At 53.4% G+C, this 20,649-nt stretch overlaps 1 protein-coding gene across 1 annotated transcript; it reads right to left on the reverse strand.

The window, feature by feature from the left end:
- Positions 1-3,348: 3,348 nt before the first annotated feature.
- On the reverse strand, positions 3,349-19,340 carry WNT2B (Wnt family member 2B). The gene is made up of 5 exons (XM_063418211.1): positions 18,818-19,340; positions 7,935-8,155; positions 6,117-6,394; positions 5,443-5,707; positions 3,349-4,400 (listed from the first exon to the last, which is right to left on the reverse strand). Exons 1-5 carry the CDS (start codon positions 18,979-18,981, stop codon positions 4,171-4,173), a joined length of 1,158 nt encoding a protein of 385 aa, XP_063274281.1. The 5' UTR covers positions 18,982-19,340; the 3' UTR covers positions 3,349-4,170.
- Positions 19,341-20,649: the final 1,309 nt, after the last annotated feature.

Below are 20,649 nucleotides of genomic sequence, written 5' to 3' on the forward strand. Positions count from 1 at the left end.
TTTATTTCTATATCTGGATCTGTGTATTGGTAAACCAGGATAATTATAGGCTCTTTGATCATTTAGGCAGAGTTTGAGTTTGGGGTGAGTTTGGTTTGTTAGGTAGTTTTGGGTGCTCACAGTGTCTCACCATGTCAGGATGGGTTAGTTCTTGGTCAGGATGTCCAGGAAGAGAATGTGGCTGCATTTGTTCCTGCCAACCTCTGACTTCTCCAGGAATATTTTCCAATAAAGGACAGGAAGGGTAGAAAAGGGGGAAATGTTATCACAGTAAAACTACTGTTTGTGAAGCAATTAAACAACTGAATTCCTGTGTAAATTTGCCCTGTCTTAGCACTGGCCTTAGTGAAAAGTATCTAAATATATTTGTGAATCAGGAGTTTATTGCATGTGCATCTGATGACACAAATGTGATTTAACACATTACTGAAACAGCTTCCTAATGTTGTCTGACATGAAGTGTTTGATGCTTACATGCTATTGGCTGTTTGATTTCATGTAGCTACTGAAGTAGGAGCATTTCAATATAGTGTACCATGATAGTACAGTGGGTGGTAGAGCAAAACTTTCCACTGGATGTTGGCGCTGTTATAATAATAAAACTCTTACAGCAGATTTGAGGCAGTTTAAACTAATAAATATTTCAGGGTAACAAAGTCTGTTCATTGCAGCCCTGGTTCATATGGGCTATAAATCACATCAGAATTCTGGGGAATAATCTCATGCAGATATTTACCATGCTGGGAGCCATTCATTTTTGAAATTTGGAATAGATGCCTGTTAGTAGCTTTTATGCATGTATGTATGTGGCAGAAGGACTTTTCATGCTGTCAGACACCTTGGTCACTGAAGTTATGGGGACAAATTCATATGGAGATGGCCCTGGCGTGATTGTCCATCCCGATTTGTCACAGGCCAGTTCCCTTCCTGCATCTCTCCAGTACTGATCAGGCATGTTTATTCCCTGCTCCTCATCTTGGAATTGTTGTGAGGGTGCCAAGCCTCATAGATCCATGACTCTGAGCAAGGCAGGGTGTAAAGGTCATACTTGAGACCATTAATAACAAGGTGCAAACGGCTGGTTTATATGTAATGTGAAGCTTTTTACTTATTTCATTTTTGCACTTTGGGGGCTCTGTTTGCTTATGGAGCACTTGGTGTCTGGTACCTATTTAGCCTGAGAGCAGGCAATGGGGTTCCTTCAGGCCTTCAGAGGAATGCAGAAAATTGTTCTCTGGTGTTGTAATTCTGCTGGGATAACTGGAGCTTATTTGTCTCACTGCTTATTAAATGCATACTTGTCTAGAGGTCCTGGGGTTTTTTTTCTTTTTTTTTTTTTTTTCCTTTTTTTTTTTTCTTGAGAAACGTTGGGTGAATCCCAAGGACCACAAGTGAGAGGAAGATTCCAGGAGGAGGGGGAGAGGGAAGGGCCTGCACTTCTCCAAGCTGCATCATCCACCTCTAGTGCCAGCAGAATGAAGAGGTTAAATATGAGAGCAGACTCCCTTAGGGAAAGAAGATGTATGTATGGGGCTTGGCCAGACATAAATTAATATTGCCCTTCCCCCTTGCTCCGAGATGAGACAGTGAGGGGAGCAGCACCTCCCAAACACCAACATTTGGGGTGTGTGGTTGGGAGCCAGTGGAGGTGTCCGAATGGGCCCGGCTGTGCCGGGCAGCAGCATTTGTGACCTGTGCTGTGCTCTTTGTGGAGGGCACTGTGGGCAGAGGGCAGGTGGGGTTCATGGAATCACAGAACATCTGGAGCTGAGGGGACTTGCAAAGATCAAGTTCAACTCTTGGCTGTGTACAGGACACTCCAGCAATCCCACCCTGTGCCTGAGAGCACTGTCTAAACACTCCTGGAGCTCTGGCAGCCAAGGGGCTATGACCATTCCCTGGTGAGCCTGTCCAGTGCCTGACCACCCTCTGGGGAAAGAACCTTTTCCTGATAACTCAGTCTAAACCTCTTCTCCAGTATTCATACTCTACCAGTCTCTGAGCAGTGCCCTACTTGCCCTGTTTTGCTGTTAAAAGGGACAGACTCCTCTTGTCTGCATTTAATTAGGATGGCTGTAGAGGTGATGTATGAGCTGTTACCACCTGCTTATGGGTCAAAAATCTCTACAGATCAGTCAGGATGACAGTAACAACCACGGTGGGCTTCTATGTTCAGTGTCCTGTGCTCTGAATTCACCCATCTTACAGTAAAGGTGGATTAAGTGTGAAGGCAGCTTCAGTTTCCAGTTGGGTCTCCTGGCTGCCTCCTCCCTGTCTGGAGCTTTCTTGGCAGAGTGTGCTCTGCATGCCCCAGCCCTTACAGGAGGGACAAGACCGTGATCAGGGATGCTGCTCATGTGCTTGGAATTTTCCTCATTTCCAGCCTCAACTGCTGTTGTGTGCTCTTTGGTGGGATCTTCAGTGAGTTTGGTCATTGGGGAGAGTGAGATAACACACCCTTGCTTACAGCATCAGTAAGGGTGCATCCACCACGATGAGTGTGTTCCTCCGTTGGGATCTTCCCCCTTTGGTTATTTCTGGCCAGCAACATTTTCCTTTTACTCTGCATGCATTGAGTTGTGCAATCACAGCGCAGCCTCATCGGCTGGACCCTTCTCTTAACAACCTCTTGATTTCTTTGCTAATTTGGCTGTGGGCTTTCATCAGTTATAAAACAGCGTGACACAGTATGTGACTATTGCATTCTCCTGCCTTGACTCACCGACTGTGATTCCAGAGCAGTGACCCCCCCTGCTGCTAGCTGGAGCAGCCCTCCATGGCTTGGTGTCAGCAGTATGGGATGTGAAAGCTTGTACACAGATCCTGACAGGCTGTACGAATGTTAGTCCAAATGCCGCAATAAATGTGCCCCTGTGGGCTGGCCTGTTAAAACAGGTGATCCCCCATGGATCGTACTGCTCACAGGTACCTTCTGTGCCTTCTGGAGAATGGAAAAGGCCCATGTTTTGAGTGTTTGGGGTTTTTTTAATGGGAAAGATTTGGGAGTTTATCTAGCATCTCCTGCTTGACCCAGTGCTATAGAACTTTGGAATGGTTTGAGTGGTACAGGACTTCAAAACTTACCTTGTTCCACCCCCTGCCATGGGCAGGGATACATTCCACTCAGCCAGGCAGGTCCAAGCCCTGTCCAACCTGGCCTTGAACACTTCTATGGATGGGACATCCACGCATGTGTGATGCTGCTGGGAAAGGATTCCCCTGGGGCTATGGATGCTCAACTCTGTAGGAAGCTTTGGGACAGCAGGAGCTGCAGACAGCAGGGAAGAGAAACACCATGGGCTGATTCCCGCCCTGGGGACATGCCCTACTGCGTATGTAGGAATTCAAAAAGCAAAGGACATAATTTTCAGATATAGGTTTATAATGAATTTTGACTTAAAATAATAAGCAGTATACACAACATACACGTGAATTGTACAGAGATGCTGTTGTATCGCTGACTTCAGAACCTACCAGTAAGTTCACAGGTTTCATTTGCTTTCTCAAGCCTCCTGTGTCCACCAGCATCTAGAGGTGGCCTTTGTCTCTGCAGTCCTTCAGGGTTCAGTTCCAAGCTACAGCTCCACTTCTTCCCTGTGCTGGGGACACAGGGACAAGCCTGGTGCAGAGGTGACTCTTGCTCAGTGGGGTTAGTGATGTGCCAGGTCTGCTTGAGGGGAAACACAGGTATCGTGGAACTGTCTTACAGATTCACAACACTCTTCTCTGGTCTTGCAAAAAAGAAAAAGCATGAATGCTTTTGCAAGAGTGGATTATTCTGAACTAGTGTTTTTTGCTGGTGAAGCTTTACTGTAACTTAGATTCTCTGGGGAGGTGCAGGATTCCTCAGCCATCACGTCCTGACAGTCAGTCCTCCGAGTCTGCATTGGTTGCACCATCCCTTTGCGAAGAGAACCTTTGCAGGTTCACAGTTTAAGCAAGGATCGCAGCCTCCTGCTACGTTGGGGATTAGTTTTGCCGAGCACATTGAAGGGCCCACAGTATCTCCTGGGAACTGTAGTCCTTTCCTTAGTGCTTTGTAGAATTAATTAAATAAAAGCCATGCAGTTGAACTACAGCTCCCAGAACATCATGGCCCTCAGGGCACAGGGGTTTAAAAAAATTGCAAGGGGGATGGCAGTGGCTTCTTCCCTCAGTGCTCCTGTCTCATCAGGTCTGGTCCAACCACTCAGCCCGCTTGGGTGCTTTACACGTGTGCACATCCACAGTGTCCTCGCACTCCTTGCAGCGCACAGCGCAGCACCAGTGGAACTTGCACTCGCACTTGGTGACGCGGGTGACGCGCGTGGTGTCGTAGCCGCGCCCGCAGCACATCACCTCGCAGCCGTCCGTCCCGCGGGACACCTTGCTGCACACCCGGCCAGCCGTGCCCAGGGAGCCTGGGGAGGGAAGCGAGAGCAGGTCAGGGTGTTCTTCTCCACCATGTTCCAGCACTTCCCCGCCCATCCGCCTGCAGGGGTTCCTGGTGAGACTGGGCATCTCCACCTGCAGTGGGGACCTTGTGTGTGACTGCTTTAGTGGGGAAATCCCGTTGTTCTGTCACAGCATGTGCTGCAGTGTGGTGTCCAAAGGCACCGCTTTGAAGCCTGCACTTGCTGTACTTTATGGACATGGGATGCCACAAGCCCGCCCATGGACGCAGTTTTGGTGTCTTTCATGTCCCTCATGATGGAGGGTTGGAATGAGATGATCTTTCACATCCCATCCAACCCAAAGCATTCTGGATTTCTATGACAATCTGCATGGTCCCCTTCCCATGCCCAAGCCTGTGTTTGCCACTGCCAGAGCATATGAGTGGTAGGGGACAAGGATGGGTTCTCTGCAGCCCCTCTGTGCCTTAGGGGACCCCTGTGTGTGCCCACCAGTGTGAGCCAGGCTTTGCACCTGGCAAAGCTCAGAATGCCCTCTCTGCTCAGGCTGAGGATGGCAGCACCATGTGCTCCCCCCTGAGCCCCCATGGCTGCTGCAAACTAAACTGGGAATGCTCCAGGCTGAGAAACCATTGGTCATCTCTGCAGGAACACAGCAGCCCTGACAGATCTTCCCCACTCTCATCCCAACCTTGGGCTGCGTTCAGAGGAGCAGCTGGCAGCCTGTGCACGGAACAGCCTCTTTGTTGCCTGTTCAAGGGGGCTTTGCTCTGCAGAAGGTGGGCTCTGAGGATACACTCCACTTCTGTGATGACCAGAAGCCTGAGGAGTCTGGGGCCTTGGTGTAAAGCCTGAGGATTTTGGACAAATGCAGTCCTGCCTGTGCAGGTGTGGGGTGCTGTGAGGACTCAGAGTCTGGGTAATTCCTTTCCAAAGACTGGGGTTGTGTGGGGGAGCTGAGCCCCAGGCTGGGCTAGCTGGGAGCTGCTGGCCTGTTGGGAAGGGAGGAAGATACGTTTTTGGGTAATGATTGGAGCTTTGGGTTTTTTACCTGCTGACTTGTCCATCACGCAGTAATCAGGTGAGTTCTCAAAATAGACCAGATCTGTTTTTGTGGGCTTCCTGAAGTTCTTGTTGGCCACTGTGAAGCCAGTGCCATCCTGATTCATCGTCACCTGGATGGCCCCATTGTATTTCTTCCTTAGGTAATCCCCTGTTTTTCGAAAATCTGACATTGCCAGCCAACAAGTCCTTAGCGTGCAGGAGCCGCTGACCCCGTGGCATTTGCACTCCAGCTTCAGGAAGCGCTTCACAGCCTGTGGGAAGAGGGATGGGTAAAGACCAGTGGTCACCCTGGGCATCAGATACTGCACCAGTGTCTACTCATTCCTGGTGCAGCTTATCAGCCCTTGGCTGTGTGGGATGGGGCTCCTAATGGGAGATGGGGGCTGTGTATGGAGGTCACTGATGCCAACATCAGCAAGGACACAGGAGGCAAAGGTGAGCAAGGTCCTGCCATCCCCGTGGGGCCATTCCCCAGGGCAAAGCGTGCAGGGGAGCACTGGGAAGGCAGGGTAGCATCCAGCCTTATCCACAGCAGGAACTGCCCTCCAAAGATGCCCAAGGTCCCATTTCTCTGGCCAAGTTGTTCCGGCTGCCCAGTCCCCTATGGAAGGTCCCAGTGGGATGGGTGAGCGCTGGCTCTGCGGCAGGGGCTGCACTCACCATCCTCCCGCAGCGGTTGTTGTGAAGGTTCATCAGTGCCCGGGCATCCTTCACTTTTTTCTCCTTGGCATCCACAAAGGCTTTGGCAAAGCGGATCCCGTAGTTGATGTTGTCGCTGCAGCCGCCCCAGTCGAACTCCCCGCGCTCGTCCTTGGAGCGGCCCCTCTTGAGCGGGTCACAGCTGCAGACCTTGAGGTCCCCTTGGCTGCATGCCCGAGTGATGGCATAGACCACCCCGGCCGAGGAGATGGCGTAGACGAAAGCAGCCTCCCTGCTGCCTGCCATGGGGAGAGAAACAGGGATGGGGAGTGAGCGTGCCAGGCTGTGCCAAGTGCCTGCAGACTGTGAAAGACCAGGGCACGGGGAGCAAGACCATCCTATGTGTGGGTAAGCCAAGCCCAGCCTTCTCTGCTGACCACAGTGTCCAGCCTCGGCTTCCCTGGAGCCCTTCAGAGGAATGATTGCAATGCTCAGGGTACAAGGCCACAGGTGCTGAGACCAGCCAGCACCCTCCTGCCAGGGCCACTCCCCTCCTTCCCGGCGCTGTGGGAGCGTGGGGACAGCGCCTGCCCTGGCCGGGCTCGGCTCTCCCTACGCAGCACAGCTTGCCTCCTGCTATTTTGTGTCTGCTTCAAGTTCGCAGCTGTTTTTATAATGTTGTAAAAGAAGCTGCAAATCAAAACCATGTTACTCTTCATTCCGAGAGCCTTTGAAAGCAACTTCAAAGGCAGCAGAGCTCTCTTTGGGTCTCGCAGGATGGGGCTGTGGCGAGGAGCTTTCATCATTCCCCATCCTTTGCCAGGAGAGGATGTGAGCAGGAGAAAAGGTGCTGTGATGGGAACAGAGAGGCTGAGCAGGCAGGCTGCAGCATGGCAGGGTGAATGCTGCATTCCAGTCCCGTTCCCTCCAGTCAGGTTTGGCATCTGGCTTGTGGCTCTGCTGCTTCTCCACCCCACGGGCAGCTGCCCCACCCCCTCCAGCTAGGAGTAAGCCCCCCACTCACCGCCTCCTTCTGTGGCACTCACGTGTCCTCCATACGAACTGTGAGTGGAAAGACTCTTCCAGCCGCTTTTGATTTGGAGGCCACATGGCTGGATGCTCCCAGCACGTCATGGGATGCAGCAGCATCAGTCCTGCAGTGCTGCTGCCTGTGCCAGGGCTTGTGCCAGCTCCCGGGCCCTGTTTGCTCTCAGAGCACTCCTGGGGCAGCTGAAGCCCATGATGCTGCTCCTGCTCTGGAACCGCCCCATCCCTGTCCCCACCGTGCTTTTCCTCTTTGTTCTTTGGATGTATTTCCTGGGTGCATCCCCACTTGTGTTGTAGCCGTCCCTCACCTGGAGAGGGAAGGTCTCTCCCAGGCAGGGCCATGCCCAGTCCTTTGTGCAGGGCTGGCACCTGCCCCATAGCCATGGTCCTCCTCCACCTTGGAGCCTGAAGCAAGGACTGGAGCTGCATCTGTGCCTTGCCTCCCCTGCCATACGAGGGAACAGCCAGTTCCCACGTGAATTGCTGAGTCCTGGCCAACCCCGCTCTCCAAATATTTATATATCCCGTTACTGTTTACATATGAGCCTGTTCTCTGGAGGTGTCTCCTCCTTCCCTCTTCTCCCCCAGTGCTCCCCCTCCTCCATCTCATCTGGTGCAGCTATTCCAAATGCAGTGCTCTGCTCCCATTACTACTTGATTAATTTACAAGGAAAGGCAAAGCTCTCCTCAGGGAGTAATCCAAGCCACCGGGCATGGCAGCCCAGTGGGAGGAGAGACTCCCCCAGGAAGACAAGGCCCATGGTGGTGGGAAGGGAACAGGGCAGAACCTACTTCGCAGCATGACCCGGCCGAAGACTGTGTGGTCCCGGTCCAGGGTGCTGCAGTTCCAGCGGTGGTGCCGGAATTGGTGCTGGCATTCCCGGATCCATTCCTTGGCTCCCTCCCCAACTGACTGCATGATGTCAGGATACCTCTGGCAGAGCTGTCGCTGCTTGTTCACCAGCCCAGGGATGTTATCACAGATCACCCTCGCGCCCAGTGCCCCGATGTACCTGCAAGAGATAACGGTACCACATTACTGCCTTGCCTGCAGAGGGGAGTCACAGAATTACTGAATATTCTGAGTGGGATGGGACCCAAATGGATCATCGAGTCCAACTCCTGGCCCTGCACAGGACATCCCCAAAATCCTACCCTGTGACTGATAGTATTATCTAAACACTTCTTGAACTCTGGCAGCCTTGGGGCCATGACCACTTCACTGGGGAGCTTGTTCAGTGCCCAACCACCTTCTGGGAGAAGAACCTTTTCCTAATATCCAGCCTAAACCTCCCCTGACACAGCTCCAGCCATTGCCTTGGGTCCTGTCCCTGGTCACAGGGAGCAGAGATTGGAGCCGCCCCTCCACTACCCCTCAGGAGGAAGCTCCAGACCCCAATGAGGTCTGCCCTCAGTGTCTTCCACCTGGACCAACCAAGTGACGCCAAGTCCTCACTCTGCTTGGTGTGTCTTAATTGAAGTCTAGCTTTCCCTCTTTTTCTAGCTTTCAGAGCTGCTCCAGGCTCTGCCCAGAGTGTCTCTACACAGCAGTGTGCTCCCTTGCAGCATCCCCTTGGCATGGGGAGATGTGAGGCACATGTCGAGACCCGCCTGGGGCTGTGGTTCAGACAGGCAGGACACAGGGACAGGGCACAGCTGAGCCATCACAGTCTTTTTGTTTAATGAAATAATCCCCAGATGGACCAGCCGGGAGCAAGCAGAGCTTTTCTCTGTGTGTACGTCACTGCAGGAAGGAGGAAGGAGTCTGTGGAGCCCGTCTCCCCCAGCAGACAGTCAGCTGTGGGTGCTTTGAGTCACGGCATGTCTCTCATAAGCCTGGGCTGCGTCAACTCCTAGGGCAGCAGCAGAGAAACTTGCTGATGTGCAAAACCTCCCTCCCACCCTCTTCCCAACATCCCAGCCCCACGCTGTCACCCAGCCCTGCTGAGCACAGCAGGATGGAGCCCAGCTGAGCCCAGTGTGGCTCGGGCAGGCTCTGCCCTGTCTCCTGCCTGCATTCGTCAGGAGTGTCCATGGCACAGACACGTGTGGCATGTGCAGGTGAGGGAGGAAGAGGAGCAGGCTTCACCTCTCGGTGCTGCACTCCTTACTCACACCGTTATCCCCAGCTGTCGATTGCTCTCTGTGCGTCTCCTGAGCACTTACTCTCATGCCCCGAAGCTCCATAACTGGCAGAACTACGCTGTGGCTCCTATCTTGCCTGCACCCCGCCCGTTTCCTGGTCCCCTCGGTGCAGCAGTGGGGAGAGAGCAGGAACTCGGAGCAGAAAGACAAGGCACAAACAGCAGCCTGCCAGAGCCTGGCTGAGACCCAGGGGCAGCTTTCCACAGCCACGGGGGAGGGACGTGAGCTCTGCCCCGCACTCACACCATCCCGGACAATGGCAGCAATGTGGAATTTTCCATCCCAGTCAGCTCCCGCCTGCACCACCCGCTCACCCCTCTGGCTGCTTGTGCCTGAGGATGATTTTTGCTGCAGAGCACAGAGTTGGGATTCTGGCTGGAAGGGATGAGGTTTGGGTGATACTCAGATTTTTTCTAACCCCTAGACTGGAAGCAAAAACCTTCCTTAAATAATAATAAAAAGCAATAAGTTTGGACAATATTTCATTGTCTCTCTGTGGACATGTTCTTTCAGTTCTATTCCACCCCAGAGAGAGCTCCCAGGCTCAGGAAAGCCCTAGAAGCACAGAATGCAATGGGATCTGTTCTCTCTTTTAAAATATTTTGTTTAAATGCTGGCAGAAGCACAAGGTCATCTCAGGCTGGAGCTGAGGATAATAAACCCAGCTCCCCATGGCTTTGCAAGCCCAGACTCCAAGGGGCAGTGAGCATTATTGTCACAGGCATGCTCACCACCCTTTCATCCTGAAGCAGAGGAAAAGTAGCAGAAGCTGTTTGGGAAAGAAAAGCCAACAGGAGCTCCTCGAGCACTGCCCACTGTGGATGTTTCACTGCCTTGCTCATGCCAGACTGTGAGAGCTGCCCGTTCCTTCCCAAGGGGGCAGGGCAGGGCAGAGGAGCATCCCACTAGCTGGATGATGGCACGGTGGCATCGAGTGGAACTGCAGAATTCCTATGGGGAAGCATGGTCAGGTCTCCAGACCTAAATTCATTCTAGCAAGGATGGAAATGGCTGGCTCATCCCTGCCTGTGCTGGCAAGAGCAGTGATGAGATGCTGGGAGGCAGCAGGTTGCAGGGTGGAGATGCAGAAGTAGTCAAAACTCCTCTTTGCTGGAGATAAGTGATGCTGGGGAGGCTGGAAAAGGTAAAATGTTCTGTGATGAGCCACCTCACCAGGGACCTTGTGGGGACCCCATCCCCTGCCTTCTGCCAGCACTGCTGAGCTGAGGTCCTGGTCTCCAGTCACAGCAGCGGGCTGGGACACAGCAGTTGGCAGCAGAGCTGCCTCCCGGACTGGAGAGTGATGGATAAAGCACTAACACCATCCCCTGGGAGACCGAGATCAAGGGAAACCCTCCAGACAAGATAAACACTAGGCACTCCCTTTTTCACACTGGAAGCTAATTACTTCTCCTTAATTCTCCTGCCAAATACCCAGATCAGTGCAAACATTATCAGCAGGAGAAAGTGGAAGGAGAGCAGTGTGAAGGGCACCAACTGCTGCAGTAGCATCTCGCCATGTGCGTCCCAGAACTGCCAGGGTCAGAGGCTGCATTTCCCTTTGCCTGTGGCAGCAAGCTTACAACAGTATCTACAGGATTCCATCAGAGTTTATGTACTGAAATACACAACTAAAGGGAAAATTCCTCCCATGTCCTGGAACGGCTGTGGTTTTCTCGGCAAAGACAAAAGCTTCCACTTGGTGAGAAATGCTCCAGTTGGGCTCAGTTACTCTGAAATGGAGCAAGACGAGGAATATCAGAAAATTCTGCCAAGCAGAATTTTGGGAGGGAAAAAACCCAAACATTTGTTTTGGATAGATGAAAGCATCCCTTCCAATTTTATTTTTCAAAATCTGTGACATTTGAAAAACACTGCAATTGGAAAGACAATGGATGTTCTGAGAAGTCCCCAGCTGCCTTATCAGAACTTAGTTTTCAAACAAATGAAGCTGTGCTGGAAGTGGCACACTTCTGCACTGTTGTACTCTGGGGGAATCTGCATTTTTCCAGCTGAAAAAAAAAACCAAAAAACAAAACCCAAGCCCTGCATTCAGAAAAGTCTGTGACAGATAACTTCTCCTGATGCTGAAGGCTACTCAGGCCTACACTTCAGGGTTGGGAGGAGAGAGGTAGAAGCAAGAGCTGGGCCTGCAGTGAGGGGGACCTGGGAGGCAGGGAAGAAGGAAGTGGATAATTAAGTGCATGTGGGGATAAGGTTCCCCCACCTTGCCCAATGGGATTCCATCTGCTGCTGCCTCCTGAGGGTGCGTAAAGCCCTGGCATCGCCCTTTGCCAAGAGCAGATCTGTTTGCCCAGCTTGGGTGAGGGGCTGGCACAATCCCTCTGACCACCCTGGGCTGCAGGATGCTGCAGTGTCACTCTTGAATCAGTGTGCAATTCCGAGCTAGGTGCATTTCCCATTTCCCCCCAGGGTTCTGCTGCCAGGAGCTGGATGTGAGGGGCCGTGCTGTGGGGCACTGCACTGGATCTTTGCCCTCCCTTGATTCTCACAAGGCAGCAACAACAGCAGAGGATGGAGGCTTCATGTTCCAAGGGCAGGTGCTTTTGGAGACTGCGAGGTCAAGCCCTCCTCTCTCCCTGCCAGCCCTCCTCCTCCCTGCAGGTTGCAAGGATGCACCCAGAGGCACGGCTGCAGCCAGCTCGCCCCAACATCCCGGGAGCGCGATGCACCAGGGAACAGGAGACAACCGTCACGCGCTGCCTTCCAAGTTGTTGTTCTTGTGAAGAGTCTGCTGACTTTGGCTCTTGTAAACAAGTAGAAACCCAAATTGCTTCTAAGATAAACATGCAAATCAGAGGCAGACGCATCTATTTACTTGGTAGCGTGCAGGCTGTGCTAACCCCCTTCCACAGCTCGACTCTGTGCTGGATGTGTCCTGCTCCTGTGCTCCCCGTGAGAGCCCGCCCGGCCCCGCTGAGGCCTGCAGGCTCCGTGGCCCACGTTGGGTCCCTGCCCTCTGCTCAGGTGACACTCTGAGCTGCTCAGTTATCCACAGCTGCTTTAGCTAAGACTTCATTTTTCACCATTTCATAAGGCATTGGAAAACTTACTGGAACATGATTTGATTTTAAAAGAGAAACCTTAGGAATTGCCATTCTCAAACAAATCAACATTTTAGTGCTCTGAATTAAACAGTTGCTTGAAATGTCATAAATTCTCATTGTGGGTTGCACCAATGGCACTAAAGGCACAGTTTTAAATTAAATTAATAGAAGCTAAGCTTAACTAAAATCACTGTCACAGTGGACAGTCTCTGCTTCTGAGGTCTGAAAAGAGCTCTGAGGCTGAGAAGAGAACATGGTCTGGCTTCTTGGTGGCATCAGAGGCTGTTGGAGTCCATCCCCTGGGAAGAGTGATTCAGTTCCCCCACTGTTCTGTAACAGCTTTGACAGTCCTGAAGGATCAGTTTGGGAGCCGAACTATCCTGCTTCCTGGTCTCTTCCCATCCCACTGAGTCCTCATGAAATCCATATTTTGGAGGGAGGCTGGAAAGCCGTAGGCAGCTATTGGAGACAGCTTGTGCAGACAGGATCAAATCCAACATCCCTGCCTCTTTTCCTGCAAAGGAGCAAATTCCATCATGCCTGGCAGCATTTCACCTCCTCAAGTTCTTTGCATTCTTCTCAAGGATGCTGCACCTTCCTTCATCTGCTCTCCCTGCTGTGGCAGACAAATTACAGCCAACTGCCAAGCACTTTGGGTTGCAAGGTGCTATAAACATCTGAGATATTATTTTAGTATTGCAAACCCTGAGTATTTTATTAAGCCCAACTGGGAACAGGGCCATCCTGGCCTGCTGGAATTGTTAACGCCTTTGAGTGATTAATAGTCCTAATTTCCTCACTTAGAGCCACTACTTTGCATGTTGAGAGCCTTCGTCTCACTTCAATAATTTTTAATATCATAATGCTGAGCGACTACCAGTGCCACTCAAGGGATATGTTTTTCATTTTCTGCACCCTTATGTTTCTCTTTCTTGTGCATCGCTCTTTTAAAGTTGTCTGCCTTCAGATCCTGGCCAGAGTCCCCTCTCTCTGGTTTTCCTGCACCTTGTGCAGTCATAGGGATGTAGTTTCTGTGAGGAGGACTGAAGCACGGTGGTCTTGGGGAGATGGAGCAGATGGGTGCTGTAGTCTGTTGTCCCCTGTCCCCTGGGTGTATGTGGGAGACTTTGCTGTTGGCATCTTGCGTAAGAGTAACCTGAAAATCAAGGTCTGAAAACTTTGGTCAGGGCTGGGTGAAAGCTGTTCCTCAGGGACATTGGTGGTGGTGCATGAATACAGAATAATTGCTCATTAAAAATATGCTTTACCCTTAAGAACCGATTTTTTTCTCCCCAAATCTCAAAGTCCTTTGCTAAGAGGTGGGGAGGTAAGATAGCCTCTGGTAATAAAGCTGGGTGTACAATTCTCCTTTCCATGGCACATCCTGTGTGTTGGGTGTGAGCTACTCCAAGAAGAAGCTGTGTTTTCATGGGCTCTGGCCCAGCACAGATCTCCTCATGGCACTGGTGAATCACTTTTGGTAATAGTAAAAGCCAATGAGTTTGGAAGAGCAGAAGGATTTTTTTTCCTTCTGCATTTCTTTCTAAGAAAGATTTCCCATAGGTGAAAGTGACCCTAATGAAAAATGGACTAAGCAGCACAGTTAGGATTATTACAACGGCGCAGAGTGACTGAGAGAACCCATCTGTTCCATCCACCCCAACCAAGAACACCAGGGCTGCTTGCAAAGGCCACGGGGTTCATTCTCCATCAGTCTGACATTACTTTAAAACTTATTTTTCACAGCATGGCTGCCTGGAGAGCTGAAGCAGTGGAGCGCCTCAGGATAAAGACTTCCTGGTCACTGACCTCCTGCTTTTATTGCCATGCAAAGTGCTCTGCAACAACAGGCTGACAGCCGGGGCCAGCACCCCGGAGATCTCCGTGTCCCAAGTGCTGCACGTCCTCTCCCCTTGGAGGTGGCAAGTTCTGCTGGAACTTTGTCCCCTGTCCCTGCCCATGGCAGAGGGGCTGGAACTAGATGCTTTAAGGCCCCTTCCAACCCATTCTGTGATTCTATGATTCTGTATCTTGCCTGCAACAGTGCCAGGACTGAAAGGAAGATGAGCTGCTCGGCAGCAGCAGCACTGGTGGCAGAGGCAGTGGCTCATCCACAGCACAGGATGGGACCACAGCTACGGACACAGCCCTGGGAGCCCCCACACAGCCTGCCAGACCCTCTACCAGCAAAGTGCCCCAGGGGCTGCCGTGGGTCTGCCAGCTGAGACTGGCACAGAGGGGAGGAGCGGCAACCCCACGCCCCAGCGGTTACATAGCGGGCTGTGGAGCTCCTCCATGCAGCTGTCTTTCTCTTGGCTTAATTTCAAACATTCCTATTTATGCTATTTCTCCTCCCACACACCTTAGCATGATGTCTGCTTAAATGAGCCTCTCTCCTTAGCCTATATCCACACATATGTACGGCTTTGTTTTTCCATCACTCCTTGTGCCCATCCACTGTACCTGGACCATGAGCAGCACTGGTGTCACAGTACAAACACATGGCAAATCCCAGAGAACAGCACTGGCAGGAGCACAGCCAACAACCCATCGTGATGGGAATGTCCCCTTCTCCATCTGCAGTGGGGGTGTCCTTGCCAAACTCTTGGCCAGAGCCTGGCACCATGTCCAGAGGGAGCCATGGGCACTCCTGCTTCATGATTTGCCCTTGGTATGTTTTCCATGCCCATAAATGCACTCCTCTTCCCCTGGCCAAGGAAGGGAGCTGGACCATGACGGCTGCCTGGCTCTGGACTGGTCATCCCTCACAATCCCCATATGGGCATCACACCCAGGGATGCATCAGCTCTTTTGGAGCCCCCATATCCTGCCAGCACCAAGGGTAGCCCCATGTGGTTGCCAGGCTCCCACACGCTCTCCAACCCACACCCAAACTTGCGATCCTCTTCCTTCCACAGATTTGTTTTATCTCTTTGGGAGCCTGATGCCTCCCATCTGTTCCAATGCCAGATGAAATTAAATATTTGTAGTTTCCAAGGGCTGTGGTTAGCAATAAACAAGTTAGCTAACAAGGATTTGGTGTGCCAGGGAGCTGGGGGGGGGTCTGTGGGTTGCAGGAGAGTGGGTGTGTGTGAGAGTGGGATGCAGGGGGGCATACAGGGCTTTGTGTACATTTTTGTTTAACCAAACCTTTATTTCAGAATGGCTTTCCACACCAGAACAGCTCGCCGGGCTCCCAATAGCAAGTAAACTCTACTTAGCTATTTTCACCAAGTTTGTTTATTACACAGTTTATATTTATAAGCATCATTTGTCTAATCTCCCAAATCTTTCCAAAGGAATTCTGGAGGCCGCTTTTGGGGCCCGCTGGGCTCTCAGAGCGCGGGGCACAGCCCTGCCAGCGCCGTGCCCAGACAATGCTCTTCTCCCTACCCGAGTGCACGAAAGTGTAAACGGGATTTAGGGATTTTCCGATTGCATTCCTTCTTAATTTCTGTCTGTGTTTCAGCTGGTATTTTGTTGCTACGTAACACTTTGGAGTTTGGAAGTGTTTTTGCAAGGGTGCTGCTCCCCACAGGCACAGCCACCCCGCTGTCACTGAGTCACAGTGGCCTCGGAGCCACCACAGTGGCCACAACCACACAGGCCAAAACCACCCTGTCCCCAACCTGTCCCTGCTGCCTGAGCTCTGAGCACGTGCACACACACACACACACACACACACACAGAGCCACTCTTTTGGATGCCAAAGTTCACCAATTCCTGGCGTTTATGTGAGGCGGTTGGGCCATGCCTGACGTCACTGAAAATTAATAATTTGCAGTTGTTTAGAAGAAACATTTGGTTGATATTTCCTTTCCATGTACTGTGATCAGAGGAGACCCAGTTTTTCCTATTAAACTACTTAAAAAGTTGACTCTGAAAATGAAAAGCATTTCCTCTAGTTCCACAAGTTTATTGTGTGTGAATCCCTAGAAGAATTTGGCAATAATAATTAAAATAAGGAACGATGATGTACCACCAAATGTATTTACTGTAATATCAGTGGTGCTAAAGATGTGCTTGGAAACCTATGCAAATCACTGAATAACTTTTTCCCAAACCACAGCTGGTTGAAACCATTTTCAGTAAAACACAATTTCATCTAAACACGCTATTTTATCAGGACTGACACGTCCAGCACAACAGCTCTTGGTTCAATTTAGGCTTTTCTTAGGAGTGCTCTGCTTTCCAGAAGAGAAAGTTCAATTGAAAGTGTGAAACTTAAGAGCTTAATATATTCCATTTCTTTTTTTTTTTTTTTTTGGTTTTAAAAGTCATGTATTTAAGGTCCTTGGGACCAGTACTGCTTGGCAAAAATGTCCAAAGGCATCGTGTCTGGCTGCACCATGGGGCTGCGTGGGGGCTGCCCAGCCCCAGACAAGCACAACTCGCCAGGGCTGCCCTGCTCTCCTCTCCCCTCGACCTGCCAGCCAGGGATTGGCCTGCAAGCTGACAACACAAACTGCTGTGGGAGCTAAATCTAGCTTCCTCCAAACAAGCCACAGCTACTGAGGCTTAAAATGTGGCTGGTTTTCCTCCCGCTTGCTGGGAAGCGACACGCACTTGGAATGAGGGCAGACAGCAGCAGAGCTGCTGTGGGGAGAAGTGGGGTACGACAGCAGGGGAAACAGTGGTTTTACACTCCTCCTAAAGAAGGAATTTTCACCCTTCAGGCAGCACCCACGTGTGTTACCAGAAATGCCCATCTCTGGGCAGATGATGCTGTGACTACTCCATTCCTCCTTTTTTTCCAGCGACGTTATCCCATGCACCCTCTCCTCAGCTTTCTCTCCAGCCTCCGCGATAATGGAAATAATCCAACTTCTCCACTGTTCCTTTCTTCCTTCCCCAGTTTTTCACATTTTAGAAACCTCACCTTGCCTGTCCTGCCTTCACCTGCCCTGCTGGGTTGGGGCAGAGCTGGCTCTGGGAGCCAGGTCAATGCTTGTATCAACCTGAGACTCCCCAACAGTGACTCATTTCGTCTCACAGTGATTCCAGTTCCCCTCAGCTGACCAGGCTTCGGGAAAGCTCCTCTGGGCATGGCTGTGAACAGCCTTGATCTTTCTACTTTCCATTTGCCCCCCAAACCACTTTCTGGTCTCTAGAAGGAGCTGCTTTTGTGCTTGGTTGCCACCAGCTGCCCGAGCAGCCTGTCCTGGACTCCCCGCTCCCTCCTAGCTCCACAGCTTTCCCCCACACCTTTCTCACCCTGGAATCGCTCTTCTAGGGATGCCAGCCCGGCCAGGGCTGCCACACGCCCAGACGTGCTCTCAAACACCGGGAATACTTGTGCTATCTGCATGACTATTAAGTGCTCCCGGCCCCTTACAGAGAGCTTCACGGTAGCTGAGAATTTCCAGAAACTGCTGTTTTCTTTCGGTGGCAGATGGGTTGAATTTGATTAAGTTTTGCCTCATCCACGGTGATCTGTTAATGATGATGAGATTGGAATGGAAAACACTGTTTTCCACAAGATTAGAAAGGACTTTTATAGGGTGGGGGACACTGAGAACTTTTCTGCAGCCAACTATTTTTTCTTCTCCAGTATTGCTGAACTACTGAAACAGCACAGGGTCGCTTGGAAAACTTCTTAATCCTTGTTTTCCTAATTACTGTCATTCTGCATAGATGAATTTTCACTGTTACACGAACCGGGGCAGGAGGAGACTAATTTCCAGAAGGTTTTTGTTATGGCGTAATTTCTGTCTGTTACAAAGCCTCATCTTATCTATAGGAAGGGGGACATCGACTTCTTCGCTTCCCTGGAGCAAAATAATGTAACTGTGCAGCCCGTAGGGATGGGAGCTCCGGCGGGGTCGGGCTGGATCGGAGGATCCAAGCTGCTGTCTCTTCCCCTGTCTAAACAGTACCGAGGGCTCATCCTGCTCCTCGCCATGCCCGGGGCGGGATGGCTGTCAGAGCGCAAGGGGCTCGGCTCCCCGACAGGACCGGCGCTCTCCGCGGCAAGCCCCATCCCCACGGAAGGAGCAGCGGCATTTTCGGGGCGCGGAGTGCCCGTGGCCACTGCGGTGGCAGCGCCCCGGGAAAAGATTCGGTACCGGCCCCGGGAAAAGATTCGGTACCGGCCCCGGGGCGGTTCCGTCTCCGCCGCTCCGCTCCGGCCGCTCTGCTCTGGGAGCCCGGGACGCCGCCGGAGCCGCGCAGGTGGAGCCGCGGGGAGCCCGCACGGCCCCGGCCGGTCCCCGCAGCCGCACGTCGGGCGCTGGGCGCCGGCTCTGGCACTGCGGGCGCTCGCTGCGCTCCCGCCGGCGCTGTCCCAACCCCATGTCGGTCTTCCCCGTTCCCATCCCCATCCACGTCCCCACCCTGTTCCCGCGCCTGTTCCCGCTCTCATCCGCATCTCCATCCCCGTCCCTCGGCCGCGCCCCACGCCGCTCCCGCCCGCGGTGGCCCGGGGACCGTCGGGGCTGCGGAGCCGTCGCGGGATTCACTCACCACCACGAGGAGTCGGCGCGGGGCGTGAGGGCAAGCAGGAGGAGGACGAGGGGAAGGCAAAGCCGAGGGGCCGCGCCCGCCGTCCGAGGGAAGGCTCCGCACTCCGCACGCCCGGGGGCCACGGCAATCCCAGGAGACGCTTCCAGGCGGTTTGGGCTGAGCATATCTCTCCGGGGCGGGGTCCAGACGGAGAAATGACCGGGGAAGGGGGTCCTGCCCGCGCTCCCCTCGGGGCACTGCCCGTCACGGCTCCGCGGCGCGTCCGCCGGCTCCGCGCTGCTGAGCGAGCCCCGGCTGGGCCCCCGCGCCCAGGCTCATGCTGCTGCGGGGGGCGGCGGGGCCGGGCCGGGCCGGGCCGGGCCGGGGGCCCTCCCCGCGGGGCTGCGGGGCTCAGCGGGGCTGGCACCCCCCGCGCGGCGCGGGGCGGGCGGCAAGGCCGGGCCGGGCCATGGAGGTCCTTGCGCGGAGGGCGAGGGCGCTCTGGGGATGGGAGCGCGGGGGCCGCGGCCAAATATTGCCGGCGCCCGCCGTGCTGCGGGCTCTCATTGGGCAGAGTCAGAGACGCGGAGCCGCCGCTCCGGCCCGACCGACCCCCGCCTCCCCGAGGGCACGTCGGACAGCCCCCTCCGGGCTCTTGCCCCCGCCACCGCCCCGCACCAGGGCCGCTCCCATCGCCGCGCCCGCACCCGCGGGGATGCGGCGCGGAGCCGCCGCTCGCGGCCGCCCCGTCGGGCCCCGCCCGGGCCAGGGGCTCTGCGGGATGCGGGATGCGGGGTCCGGGGCCGGCTCCGCCCGCGCTCGCCCCCGCCAGGTGTCACTGCTGGGTGGGAAACCGCAGGTGAGCCGCGCTCCGCGGGGCTCCGCGCCCCGCCGGCGGCAGCGCCCAGTGCGGGCAGCGCACGGAGATCGGCCTGCCAGGAGCTGGCGGCTCCGGTGCGGGGCGGCCGGGACGATCCCAGCCGCGGGGTGGAGGCGGTGCAGACCCCACAGGTGCCCGGGGACCTGCTGGCAGCGGTCTGGGGGCACAGTGGGCATAAACTCCCTGGCATGGTGATGGCCACAGCAAAGTCACCATCGGGTATGAGTGTCCAAGCTCAGACACAGCCCTTTGCACCGATTTGGCGAGGGCTTTCCCTTGTTCTACATGTCTCTGTCACCTGTGGCTGTGGGACAGGGAGAGCTCGTGGCTGAGCTGCCCGGGCTCTCAGCCTTCCTTCCCTCATCGCCCCAAAACTGCTGACTGACAGCTGATGAAGACCAATCTTGCCTGGCAGTTCCCTCTTCCCCAGGCGGTCCCTGGCTGCTCCATCCCCACCATGGAGGTGAGCAGGCATTTTGGTAACCTCTCATTGTCAGCACTTTTGTGATATATCTGATTAATTACGGGGATTGTAAACCCCATTACCCACCAAAGTCCTTTCCACTTTGCCAGAGCCCTCAGCCACCCCCTCCCCTCCAGCCAGCTCAGCTCTTTCTGCTCTTTCCTTCCTATTCCTGCTGTTCAGATCAGAGCACGAGTTCCTCAGCCTGGGAGAAATAGGGACTAGAAGCTCACACATGGTTATAATCCAATTATACTTTGGAAAACTGCAGTGACAGAAAGCTGGTGCTGGTGGGGTGCTGTCCTTTTGTCCGAGAGCCCACACAGAATATTGCATTACAGCTTATCCCTGAAGTGGTGGCACTGAAAAGACTGATATTTATAGACTGTGGAAGGCTGTGAATTCGTTTAGAAGATCCATCACAGTGGGCAGAATGCTGGAGGCTCTGCTGTGGCCGTTTTGTGGGCTTTTCTCTGTTACTGCGTTCTTTTTACACAAAGACAGGAGTCT

This window comes from Prinia subflava, chromosome 23 (assembly GCF_021018805.1).
Source record: "Prinia subflava isolate CZ2003 ecotype Zambia chromosome 23, Cam_Psub_1.2, whole genome shotgun sequence".
Lineage (NCBI taxonomy): Eukaryota > Metazoa > Chordata > Aves > Passeriformes > Cisticolidae > Prinia > Prinia subflava.

Excerpts from the sequence above, each read along its gene's own strand:
- WNT2B (XM_063418211.1), bottom strand. The coding sequence starts at position 18,981 with ATGCTCAGCCCAAACCGCCTGGAAGCGTCTCCTGGGATTGCCGTGGCC. Across the intron at positions 5,708-6,116 it reads ACAACCGCTGCGGGAGGATG|GCTGTGAAGCGCTTCCTGAA; the intron begins GTGAGTGCAGCC and ends CTCTTCCCACAG. Across the intron at positions 4,401-5,442 it reads CGTGATGGACAAGTCAGCAG|GCTCCCTGGGCACGGCTGGC; the intron begins GTAAAAAACCCA and ends TTCCCTCCCCAG.